Here is a 12,317-nt window from a genome sequence, read left to right on the forward strand (position 1 = left end):
ATGTATTAATTTATTTGATAGGGTCAGTGCATATTAATGAGCATCTGTAATAGCACTGTAAATATGATTATAGCAAAAATGCTTGTTTCTATTTGTTGTCCCTAGACAGGTGACACAGAAGACAATACAAAATACAAAACAGTTACAAAGAGACATAACACAGAATATAACACATGTTTGAGTAATGCTTTATTATTAGTCTATCTACAACTCCAAAGCGCAAAATGCTCTGTTCCACCTTGTGATGTCATTAAGCGGTAGTTTTCAAATTAAAAGCAACTTCAGATATGCAATTCCAGGGATGGAATCTAGTGAGTGTGGAGCACTTCCTGCACTATCACATGACATCACAAGGTGGAGTGTTTTCTGACATAATTTCAGACATACTCCAGGAATGTCTGTAATGAAGAAACAACATCATAACATAGTTCAGAGAATAGCGTGATATAGGCACTTTAAAGGATGCCTTTAATCTCGCCTGTTTTTTAAATAATCTGTCATGTGTCTAAAAGGCTAAGATACACATGTTGCCTTCAGTGCGACCCTACAATTGCAATGTAAATATGTATAATGTAAATAACTCGACTCTAACAGAGACTAACTTGGAAATATTATGAAATATCTGATAAGTTTTAATTTGCTATTAAAACGAAGTATTTTGTGCAAGAAAAAGAAAGAATCTCATGTCTTTCATTAAACATTGGAATAATAAACAACAGGAAGCAAGACAAACATCCTAAATACGATACCCTAATATACACGTCATTAATAAACTTACATAAAGGGAATGCGCGGTACTCACCCAAACAGAGACAGCCTGGTGCTTTCACGGACTAAATCTTACTGACGAGAGCCCGTGGACCACGGCCGACCTGACGGTCAAGAAGCTGATTGGACCATGAGTCCCTTGTGTTCATTGGTGATCACAACTCCATACTGAATATATTCTTTTAAACAGCCTTTACTGGTTCAATAAAGTCACAGAATGTTTTTTGTTTGTTTGTTTGTTTTGAAAAATATATCTTAAAGGGAAAGCGGAGGGCCAATCGATGGTCAGACTGGTGGTCAAAATAATTAACAATTCAAATCCGTGTATTTTAAAAAAATAATGAGCATGGGACCTTTATTCATGATCAGATACTCAATAGGACTCAACAGGACGCACTAAATATTTGATACTGGTTTTGTCAAGTTACTAAATTACTTGCAGTAATATATTTATATATATATATATATATATATATATATATATATATTTTTTTTTTTTTTTTTTTTTTTTTTACATAGGCCTAAAAGGTAAACATAAAAAAAATATTTTTTTTTTTCTATCTAGACTCTAGTCTAAAGGCACTGTTGAACTTAAAATTGCCCAAAGACAGATGTAATTTGTAAATAAAACATAACAAAAATGGATAACTAATAAAGCACTTATATTTAGTAAAAATCTTTAATGACAACATGTTTTGATTTCAGGTTTTAAGAAAAAAGTAACACATTTATGACACTATTTCAAGCAGACAATGTTCAATCCGTCCAAATTAAGGTCAGACAAGTATAAACTTAAAAAAAAAAAAAAAAAAAAAAAAACACTAATGATGGCTACAGTCAGACAGAAGGACAGGTATTGGTGGCTTATAGATCAAAACCTCCCAGAGCGCTCTCTGTCTCTGGAGCGACGGCGGTCATGGTCACGGCCTCCTCCTCCTCCTCCTCCTCCTCCTCCTCCTCTGCCCCTATCCCTGGAGCGAGACCTCCTCTCCCGAGACCGCGAGCGAGACCTGTGACGGCTGGAAGAAAAGACAACTCATTAGTGATGGTCCTTCACCCCAAACGTTGGACAGTGATGGTCAAATTAGTTTACTTTTTTCTTCGACGTCCATAGAGCTCTCTTCTTAGCTCTCTTGAGATCGGCTTCAGGTGCATGAAATTACAGAAGCCACCACGAGTGCACTCTCTACAAAAAAGTACAACATTAGAACAACATCATGCTGCCTTATAGCTCCTTACAATAACATTTGTATTACGTTTGAGACACAAAAATCATTGTTTTCTAACCCAGTGATTCTCAACCACGGTGCCGCGGCACACTAGTGTGCCGTGAGAGATCGTCAGGTGTGCCGTCAGAAATTATCCAATATCACTTTTTTAAAAATAAAAATTTATTAATTATTACCTGCAAATATTATGTCATTGTCGAGTGTCCGTGCTGTAGTACAGTGTAGTATATGATGACTGGCAGAGTGATCTAATATTCGTCCGGGTGGCGACAGGCAGCTAATTGCCTCGTTCCTTTAAATCAGGGGTGCTCAATATGTCGATCCCGATCTACCAGTCGATCGCCAAGGTCGTGTGGGTAGATCGCCGTGTCTCGTCTCGGACTCGCGTTTGGACTCGGTCTTGTCTCACACTCAACAAGTGCGATCATATTTCATTAAGGCCGCTGCTGTTGGCAATAAACTTGTACAGGTGTGCCAGAGCGTGTGGGGCGTCTCAGTGCAGCCCGCGGAGACTCTACGGCACATCACAAACACACACGCTCCCTACGCATGGCTCGTCTGCAACAGCGTGTGCCCTCGTGTACCAGCGTGCATCACAGGGCAGGTTCAACTTCCTAAACATCCTACCTGTCCATCTGCCTCACGTCAGCACGCCGCCCCTCGCCTTTTCACGCTCTCACCTTCCTGCGTACAGCGAAAACAAGCCCCTTCCACAGTGCGCGCTGATTAGAAGAGCAAGACCAAACGTGGAGCAAAAACCAGTCTAAATTTGTGTTACAGTGTTGGCACAAAGCAGGTCTACAGCATAGAGCAGATCTACAGAACAGACCTACTGCCACATTTGGCTGAAGTTTGTCTAACAAAAGTGCACAAATGCATCTGTGTTTGTCACGGTGTGCGTTTGGTTTGGTAAACGTGCAGAGGCTGGTAAATATCACTGCAAAACCAGAAAAGAATGCAACTCCAGTTTGGAACTTTAAAAAACAGGTTTAAAAATCTTCCTTCACTTTTTTCACAGTTTTGTGTAAAGTGCCAGAGGAAGTTCTCTTAAAGAAGGGGTTCTCAAACTGTGGGTGAGGGTCCAAAAAAGGGGCACAGAGTGTTTCAGTGCAGTTTGTTTGGCTTTGTATTAGGTAGATCTTTATGACTTTGTCATTTTGTAAGTAGATCGCATGCTGAAAAAGTGTGAGCACCCCTGCTTTAAAAGAATTAGTAACGCATGTGCATGGTGACAGTCATGGAAAAGTTTTTTAAAATGGACGAATGCGAACTCCGAAATGGGCCCTGGACAAGATTCTGACCCAGAAGAAGAGCTTTTCAAGCTTAACTGCTATAAAAACTAAAGACAGGGAGAGACTGAGAGCTGTTGATGAAGAGCTTCGTGTGTGTCTTTCTTCTATTCCTGCCAGGATATCAGTTTTGTGTTCATCTAAACAGGCGCAGGTCTCACACTGAGTAAGTAGAAATTAATGTAGAAATTATATTGTAATTAAATATACTATATAGTGTCATTTTTGTAACATTTTGGTTAGTGGTGTGCTGCAAGATTTTTCCAATGTAAAAAACGTGCCGTGGCTCAAAAAAGGTTGAGAAACACTGTTCTAACCAATCAATATGAAGATACTTGGCTATTCGTCTTCATTCACACAAAAAGCCATATGATCCAATAAAGTAAAGGGTAAAGTTTACCCCTCCCACATCTTGGCCCTATCCCTACAGTGTGTACTCATCATACTCACCCCATCTCGTATTGGCGGCAGCAAGCCTCTCTAAAATCTGTGACCGGAGAGAGCTCTGCATGAATGGGCTGACCATTAAACCAGCGGTTATTGAGATCTATGACAGCCTTCTCAGCATCTTCTTCGTAGCGAAACTGAAATATAGCAATCAAACAAGAATATCAACCATAGCAATGTAGCAATATGCTCATTTTTATTCAAGTTTAAAATTTATTGATTACATACTTTGACATAGACATTTCCAACCAAATGGTCCCCAAGGTTGTCACATACATTCATCTCTTCAACTTCACCATACTTTTCTTCCATTTCTGTGAAGACCTCCTAAGAATAAAATGTGTTTAGAAGTTGATTAGAAGTGGTTTGATAAGTTAAAATTGACTGAATGGCTTAAATTACCTCAAAGAACTCATCATAGTGCTCCTGCATCTCCATGTCAGTAATGGCACCTAATGGTCATAAACAAAACACTTAATATGAATTCGTGTGGGATGAAGAGAAGATCTTTGAGGGTGATTGATGCACTTACAGGTCATGCCATCAGCAGACTGCACACTGTTTTGAGGGTTGCGATAAATGTTGAGCAGGGCAATTGTCTGAAAAACACCTCTTTAATTTGAGTGTACTTTTAACAGAGACAAATTAAATATTTACAACAAAGTATTCATATCACCTGGCTGAATGTCGGCTTATTATGCAGCCTAGAGCATCGGTCTCCATGACGACAGGCACCGATTTTAAAATAGAAAGAGCAGTTCACTCTGTAGATGAAAGAAAAACATATTGACAAACAGACTTAAAACCGGTTTCTTCAAAGAGCACCAACTACTCATGTGACTGATGATGAATAAAAAATAAACAAAAAAGAGGAGCAAAACATGAATATTGAGTATATACTGTATAAACCAGTTTTTTAAAAGTTACAAAATGAGCTGATTAAAAATTTAAATAAAACAGCAGTGTAAAGTATGTAATAATGTAGTATGAACCAACATAAAAACCCACGCTGTTTATGGATTTGCCATAATGTGGTTTGGTAATTAGCATCGAGATTATATCAAGGTATTATTATTTGTCAATATTGCCCTCCTCTAGCCAGAAGTGAATAAATTTAACTACAATTTACAATGTATAAAAAACATGAATACAAACTGTTTGAAAAAGTTACAATGAGCAGTGACAAGCCTACCGCTACAGCTAAGATATAAGCAACCTGGACTTTTGATGAATTAAAAAAAAAAAAAAAAAAGCTACAACAACAATGTTCTAGATAACCCAAAACAGCACAAGCCTAATCACAATTCACAAGAACATTTTCTCGAATCGAATAGCTAATTGTCTAAATTAAGTAAAATGTGGTCGATGAGTCTTCAAAGAATATTTAAGGCTATTGATGTACCAGCTAAATATGTAATACAACTAGCGTTAATAGTGTATAGACGATATCATACGCAGATAAAAGCACTGCAATTGCGTATCAAGGTTATAGCGAAATTATAACCTATTTATTTTCGTATTCTCTGATGATAGCGGGGAGCCATTGGAACTTCGAATGACTGGGAACAAATACTAGCACGCTGTTAGCATGCTGCAAGGAACGACGCTAGAAACGAAGGGGAGGTTAAAAGCATAAAAGTTGCAAATGGCTTATAATGTCTTATAGGCAGATTGGATGCCAAACCAAGTTACAATTGTATTTAAAAATTCAGCAAATAATTACTTACTTATCTTTTTCTGTTCCAAAAATGGACGCAAGATACTCTGCCATCTTGATGCTAACCTGTGTCCGCCTAACAGTCTCAACAGCCCTTCCTGAATACTTCACAATAACACACATGTTCATTTACTGCCAGCAGAACAGATAGCTGTATGATTATTCTGCTCTGTAATCAACTATAGTTTGTTTATGTTACTAAATAAATCACAGCCTATTAGGTAGTGAATACTGAAGCTTTAATGCACATACTTTGTACTATACGACTCTTAGTTTGAAAATAAATTATAATTCTACTACTTCCGCCGATCTAATGTTGCTGTTTACATGCATTCCCAATCCCAAAGAACAATTCATGTTAACTTACATCCTAAATACAACCTCACATCTGGTAGTTGTACTTAAAAGTAGCTTCATCTAACTACAGAATCTATGTGTAACCAGATGAGCTTTGTAAACAATGACCAACTGTATACTTGTTTTTTGTATAGGAATACAGCATAACTCTTTTTGTTGTCTTCATTTAAAATTTCCCTAGGGTAGATACGTGTAGAAACATCACATCACATCTGATGCAAAACTATTCACAGAAATAACCGGAAAAATCCTTTGCAAAGCAGTATTTATCTTATTAAAACAAAAATCCCATAAAATAGTTTTATAAAACAGACATATGTAGATGAGGTGTACAGGAAAATCATATTTGCACCAATGGTGAATTAAGTACTCAAGTTACTTAAGATGCTGCTGAATTGTAATTCTAATGAAAATATTGTTCTTAAAATACTATGCTTTTAATCTTTTATTACTTAGTAATAAACCATCACATCAGAAATACTTTTATTCATCCTCAAGAGGGAAATTCTTTTGTTAGACATGCAGCCAACCAGCAGAAAAATACTTTCATAAAGTCAAGAAAAATAAGGTTAAGTAAATTACATAACATACTTGGATCATGATTATTTTGTTGTATGTAAACAACTTAATAGCCTGTTGTAGAAATGAGTGGTCTCTCCATAAACATTTCACAGCAAGCATCCAATTTTCATGTTTTATTGTTGAAAAATGGCAGCACAAAATTTGTCAACCCAAAGTGCATGCTTTGGGAGTTTAATTTTTAAGCAATGACAAGGTAAGTACAGAGCATTGGGTGGGGATAGGGGGCAACTGAAAACATATTTTGTGAGCACTCAAGCTCAGAATTACTCAAAACATACATGAATCAGTCAATATATAAGTAACTATAAATATTAAACAGTCAAAGCAGTTATCTTAATAAAGAATTCAGAGAAATTCAGAACAGATTTAAAATTGTGTTCTTACTTTTATTGGTTTAGAGCTCAAAAATCCTTAGACAGGTCACCACCAACCTAGATACAAATTTGTACTTAAAAACAGTACTTTAACATTTGTACTTTAATACCAAAGAACCTTTTATCATATTTCAATGATGAGCAACAAAGTAGCACTTTTAAAGTGCTACTTTGTTAAATAGTTAAAGTTAAATAAAGTGGCACTTTATTTAACTTTCCTGGTGGAGACATGACACTGAGATGTTATTGCTCTGCCTGAAAGGTGGATGATATGCCAAAAAATGTATCATAGTTTCCTTAGAGCCAGATCACAAATTCACAATTAGTATTTTTCTTAGTATCTTTTATACAATCATTAAAAGATGGGGTAACTAAATCTGCTGTTTCTTAAAGTTCACTCCACTGTGATTGGTTATATCCACCTGACACTCAAAGCATGAAGAAGGCTATCCAATAGGAGAGAGTGGTGTGGAAAGTGTCTGTTTTTGACCTTAGAGTGGAATAAACCAAACAAAAAAAAAGCAGGGAATTGCATAGTTTTACCAAAATAGCAGATCGTCCCAGGGATGAGATCAAGATTCGATTACTATCAGCATATCATCTAGTCCTCCTGGAATGGTCTGTAGTATGACAGTACACTTATCCATCTACATGGAGACAAGCAGCTATAGGACAGATCTGCAAGGCAAGCCCGACTCAGAACCAAGGAGAGCAGAGTAAAACCATGTATGGATTGATGATAAAGCCCAATAAGAATGCATGTTTTCTCAGTGTCTATTTACATGTTTGATAGTGCTGCTGAGAGTTTGTGTAGGCTACTTATCGCCCCCAAAACTGAATAGACTTAAATAGACTACATGCCCACAACAAAGACAAGTAAATGTTAATATATTAAAAGAGGGGGAAAAACACGCAGATGTCTTTAAAATTAACATTGTGTACCCGCAAACAGAAAACTATATAAGATAGCCTATATGTGTTCCAATGTAGTTTTACTTGCCAACTTTAGTCTCCGCCCCTCTGAGCAGGGCAGCTGACAAAAAAACTTGCATAGTACGAATCGACTTTTGAGTGAATTTTGCCAGTTTTCTTTGGACAAAGATCATTCTAAGTCATAATTGTAAGAGGTATGTGTGTAGGCTTATGTACTATAAAGAGTGTGTCATCATATATTTTTACAGACTTCGCGATTGTCGTATTTGCAATCTTCCCGCTATTTTTTTGTTTAGCTTAGTGGCTAAGCTAAGCTAGTCAGCGCTTGTTTATTTCCCCATTGGCTTTAGTGAGCACTGGGCAAAGAGCCCGACCATGCTGAAGTCAGAGCGCTTACGATAAGCTAGCGCGACAATACCTGGAGTATATATCTGGCTGATTATTTTAAAAGTGTATTGTAGAGCAAATTTAACATTTTGACAGTCCGTGTTTGAGGTAATTAATAACACAAAGTCCCAACTAGCTACTGAAGGAGGCTGCTGCGCCGACTCGCCGTTCCACGTTGATCACAGTACGTATTCATTTAGCTAGAGGATAAATCCTGCGATCATGACCATACTTATTGTCGTAGTTCTTTGTATCTCCTTTTTCTTGCTGATCTATGATTACTGGTGCTGTAGTCGCCACAAGCTCGTCTCTGTAGTGGAATTTGTCGTACCCAGTCTCGGAAGTCTCACCGCGTTGTAAACCTTAGCCAGGATTTCCGGCTCCTTTCCATTTGCCCTATGCTGTTTTGTTTCCGTTTATTCTATTTCCGTTTCAAAAGTTTTCCACAAGTAGCGTTAAAGTGCATTTTAGACAAAATTGATCGGATTCATAAACATGATCGTGCTTATTATTTAGTAAAAGCCTTCTCTACCAGTGGAGGACTCGCGCTTATGCAATGCAGTGCCTCGCCCCGCTGTAGCGGCTCGTTTTAGCTAATGTTTGTTCCTGGTTAAACCCGCCTCACAGTATTCATTTGAACACACACCCGAATAACATCAAATCCGTTTCAAAATAGCCACGAACGCGTTCATATTTATGTGGACTGTTTACGCTTACACTGGCCTAGAAGTTGGCCTCAGTACGACAGAGCCACGTTCTCGAGTTGGCTAACATTAGCTTTAAAGCAGTGAGTGGAGTCGCCCTTTTCAACCAATGAGAAGTCCAGGCTCAGAGGCCTAAAGCCTAACCTGAGGGAAACAAACGTCCCACATCATTATAGTCAATAAATATAAAATTAAACAGTTCTTTGTATTAAATGTCATTTTTGTTTGTAAGGACATATGAATGCAATACACATTTTTTTGTAACAAATATTACCTTCTCATTTAGATTTTTAATGCAGCCTTATAATGTACAGTGCAGAGCCTTTATTGTGTTTCTTTTTTCTTAATGCACAGCCTGAATTCAAACAAAATGTCTAAAGGTGAACCAGAAGAGATGATTGAGATTGAGATTGATGGACAGGATAAACAGACATGCCTCGAAGAAGGGTAAATATTCATAATTATATTGTTTAACATTATGCAATTTATTTAAACGTATTAATGGTTTGTTTTTAATTTATAGTGTGGAAGAGCAAACAATCACTGCATCAGATTTAGTTCAACAAGACATTGATATTAATGAGCCTATTGGTAACTTGAAGAAGCTTTTGGAGCCTCGTGTCCAGATTTCGCTTGATTCATTTGATATCTGTTTGCAGGATATTCAGGTAGACCAAATATAACAAGTTTGAAATTTATTTGTAATTTTTAATCCTAATTCATGTAATATTGACTTTTTTGTTCTATTATAGCTGCATCCTGATCACAGCCTGTTTGATCAAGGAGTTAAAACTGATGGCACAGTGCAGCTGAGTCTCCAGATTATAGCTAAAGAAGGTAATGAAAAAAATGCAAAAAAAAAAAAAACAGTTTATTTTACAACTGCTGACATAACAAAACCTCATTTGTAATTTTATTTTATTTTTTTTTTTCACATTTTAAGGGGAAGAAAAACTGAACATTTTGGAGATTGTGAAGCCAGTAGAAACAGTAGAAGTGGTGATAGACCCTGATGCAGCAGGGGAGGAGGGGACTTTGGTTGAAGAAGGACAGCTTATTGCTGTGGAGCGATCTGCCCTCTCTGATGAGACTTCAGAACAGGTGACTCGCTGGGCTGCAGCGCTGGAAGGCTACAGAAAAGAACAGGTCCGCCTTGGTATACCATATGGTAAGAAGTCACTCTTTATGGGTCTTATGAGTGGTGTACTCTAGTAGTGGTATGCTAAAACTGTGGTTTTGTGTAGACCCTGTCCTGTGGACAGCAGACCAAGTGATCCACTGGGCTGTATGGGTAATGAAGGAGTTTAATATTGACGAGATGGAGATCGGCAGCATCCACATTCGTGGTTGTGAGCTCTGTGCTTTCAGTCAAGAGGAGTTCCTCCAAAAAGTACCCAATGGAGAGATCCTATGGAGTCACCTTGAGCTCCTACGAAAATGTAAGCTTTAAAATGCCTCATAGTATAAAAACATACTGTATGTCTCATGCTTCACTGAATTTACGCTTCTGTTTGAATTAGATGTCCTGGCCAGTCAAGATCAAACTGGGAGTGATGCTACAGTCACAATTGATCAACGTAAGTTTAGTTAATTTTTTTTGTTTAATTTTGCTTTATTTGTCCTCCATTAAATAGGGGAAAAATATGAAGGACGTTTACATTTATTTAAATCTCACTATTCCACTCTGTGATTTTAGCTGTCCAAATAATACCAGCTCAAGTCAGCACCCCCACTACAATTAAGGTGTTAAAGCCAAATCGTGGCCCAAGAACACCTCGCATTTCTGGAGAAGAACGCAGCTCTCCTGGCAATCGTACAGGTACAATACCTCGACATCTTGGATTTAACTATTTCATTCACTGCACACAACTCTTACAGTTACAACATATACAACATACAATGTACTCATACAACATATACGGTATCATATTTTTAAAATTAAAGTAATTATTGTTTCCATCAAATTATTCTACTGTAGGTAACAATGGTCAGATTCAGTTGTGGCAGTTTTTGCTGGAGCTGCTAACAGACAAAGATGCCAGAGACTGCATCTCTTGGGTCGGTGATGAAGGAGAATTCAAACTGAACCAGCCTGAGCTTGTGGCACAGAAATGGGGACAGCGCAAGAATAAGCCTACTATGAACTATGAGAAGCTGAGCCGAGCGCTGAGGTTGGTTTTTGTATTTATACGTTTTAGTACTATATTACACACAAGTGATTCTTCTGAGATTTAAGCTATGTTATAATGTTGTTACATCATCAAAAACATACCTGGAGTTGTGTTTTGTTTCATTCACACATGTTTAAATAAATTTGGTTTATTAGTTTGTCTACATCTTTAAAGCTCAAAATGCTCTGTTCCACTGTCATTTAGTGGTAGTTTCAGTAGTAGTAGGTAGTTAACTGCTCCTTTTACCTTTTATTCAGTAAAGACAGGCAATTCCAGGGCTAAAATTATCCAGATGATTTTAGTGAAGTGCATGGTGTTTAAAATTACAGTGGATCACTTCCTGTTTTATCACATAACACCACAAGGTAGAACAGAGTGTATTCAGTTTGACAGAAAAACTCAGCATAACTATGCAGGATTTGTGTTAAACATGTGTGAATGAAACAAAACACAACTCCTGGAATGTTTGTGATGAGGAAACAACATTATAACATCTTAGTAGATCAGAAAATTGTGTAATATTGTATATGTAAAATTACATCTCAATTAATAATGGGACATGAAGATCACATTGACTCCCTTTGTTTGTCATCTAGGTATTATTATGATGGTGACATGATCAGCAAGGTGCAAGGAAAGCGCTTCGTGTACAAGTTTGTGTGTGACCTAAGGACTCTGATTGGCTACAGTGCTGCGGAGCTCAACACCCTCGTGACGGAGTGTGAACAGAAGAAACTCGCCCGAATGCAGATGCATGGGATTGCTCAGCCTTTAACTACAGTCACCTTGGCCACAACAACACTGGAGAAGGACAGCTAAAACAGGCCACACAGTACAACGAGCAGCAACATCCAAATAGTGACTGAAACTTTACTTTTATATTTTTGACCACAGAAATGCAAAGTGGACTTGTGGCCAAAGTGGATCAAGTGGCTCTTGTAAATCAAACTAGCCAGATTTTTTTTAGCTTTTCTGTAATGCAAATCAAAAAATGTTAGGAGGTCAGTTTGTGTGTTGTAAAGTCTTTGTGTGCATGTGACTTGATGCCTGAATGTTTGAATGAGATAAGCTTTGTGTCACGTACCCAGCTACCCGCGGTCTAGTTTTCTTATTTAAATCAATGTATATACTGGTACTTAATGTTTTTGATAGCCACAACAGCAAGTGTATTTTCATATTTTCCATTTACAGAGGACCTGTTTTGTATTTTATTTAGTTAATGTTCCCAAAATGGTTGGACTTTTTGTCCATTGAGGGAATAAAGTAGAAATCTGTAATAGCTCTTTTCTTTAAGTCTTGTGATTCATTTCTGGTATTGAGCATCACACGCATTAATGTGATGTTACATACATATTTATG

At 37.4% G+C, this 12,317-nt stretch overlaps 2 protein-coding genes across 5 annotated transcripts; one reads left to right on the forward strand and one right to left on the reverse strand.

Annotated features, from left to right (window-relative positions):
* Positions 1-1,428: 1,428 nt before the first annotated feature.
* u2af1 (U2 small nuclear RNA auxiliary factor 1) lies at positions 1,429-8,472 on the reverse strand. Of its 3 annotated transcripts, XM_055160815.1 has the most exons (9): positions 8,316-8,455; positions 6,774-6,820; positions 4,410-4,497; positions 4,266-4,332; positions 4,136-4,185; positions 3,962-4,060; positions 3,737-3,870; positions 1,862-1,954; positions 1,429-1,787 (listed from the first exon to the last, which is right to left on the reverse strand). In XM_055160815.1, the coding sequence occupies exons 4-9, from the start codon at positions 4,270-4,272 to the stop codon at positions 1,640-1,642; spliced, it is 531 nt and encodes a 176-aa protein (XP_055016790.1). In that variant the 5' UTR covers positions 4,273-4,332; positions 4,410-4,497; positions 6,774-6,820; positions 8,316-8,455; the 3' UTR covers positions 1,429-1,639. The 3 variants fall into 3 exon arrangements, with proteins under 3 accessions (XP_055016790.1, XP_055016760.1, XP_020794836.2); XM_055160785.1 differs by lacking the exon at positions 6,774-6,820 and having other exon boundaries at positions 8,316-8,472; XM_020939177.2 differs by lacking the exons at positions 6,774-6,820; positions 8,316-8,455 and adding an exon at positions 5,461-5,832.
* Positions 7,751-12,237, forward strand: gabpa (GA binding protein transcription factor subunit alpha). 2 transcript variants are annotated; one of them, XM_055160467.1, is made up of 10 exons: positions 7,751-7,890; positions 9,142-9,234; positions 9,311-9,455; positions 9,540-9,624; positions 9,731-9,955; positions 10,032-10,226; positions 10,308-10,364; positions 10,484-10,606; positions 10,766-10,958; positions 11,555-12,237. In XM_055160467.1, the coding sequence occupies exons 2-10, from the start codon at positions 9,158-9,160 to the stop codon at positions 11,775-11,777; spliced, it is 1,323 nt and encodes a 440-aa protein (XP_055016442.1). In that variant the 5' UTR covers positions 7,751-7,890; positions 9,142-9,157; the 3' UTR covers positions 11,778-12,237. The 2 variants fall into 2 exon arrangements, with proteins under 2 accessions (XP_055016442.1, XP_020794846.1); XM_020939187.2 differs by lacking the exon at positions 7,751-7,890 and adding an exon at positions 7,901-8,267.
* Positions 12,238-12,317: the final 80 nt, after the last annotated feature.

The sequence above is a fragment of the Boleophthalmus pectinirostris genome, unplaced genomic scaffold (genome assembly GCF_026225935.1).
Source record: "Boleophthalmus pectinirostris isolate CB_2022bp ecotype Guang Dong unplaced genomic scaffold, ASM2622593v1 HiC_scaffold_1, whole genome shotgun sequence".
Taxonomy (NCBI): domain Eukaryota; kingdom Metazoa; phylum Chordata; class Actinopteri; order Gobiiformes; family Gobiidae; genus Boleophthalmus; species Boleophthalmus pectinirostris.

Bases quoted from the DNA above. Each gene is read 5' to 3' on its own strand.
- u2af1 (XM_020939177.2), bottom strand. From the start codon at position 5,579: ATGAACATGTGTGTTATTGTGAAGTATTCAGGAAGGGCTGTTGAGACT. The intron at 4,498-5,460 runs GTAAGTAATTAT...TTTCATCTACAG, and splicing joins TTTGGAACAGAAAAAGATAA to AGTGAACTGCTCTTTCTATT. The intron at 3,871-3,961 runs GTATGTAATCAA...GCTATATTTCAG, and splicing joins TTGGAAATGTCTATGTCAAA to TTTCGCTACGAAGAAGATGC.
- gabpa (XM_055160467.1), top strand. From the start codon at position 9,158: ATGTCTAAAGGTGAACCAGAAGAGATGATTGAGATTGAGATTGATGGA. The intron at 9,625-9,730 runs GTAATGAAAAAA...TCACATTTTAAG, and splicing joins CCAGATTATAGCTAAAGAAG to GGGAAGAAAAACTGAACATT. The intron at 10,959-11,554 runs GTTGGTTTTTGT...TTTGTCATCTAG, and splicing joins AAGCTGAGCCGAGCGCTGAG to GTATTATTATGATGGTGACA.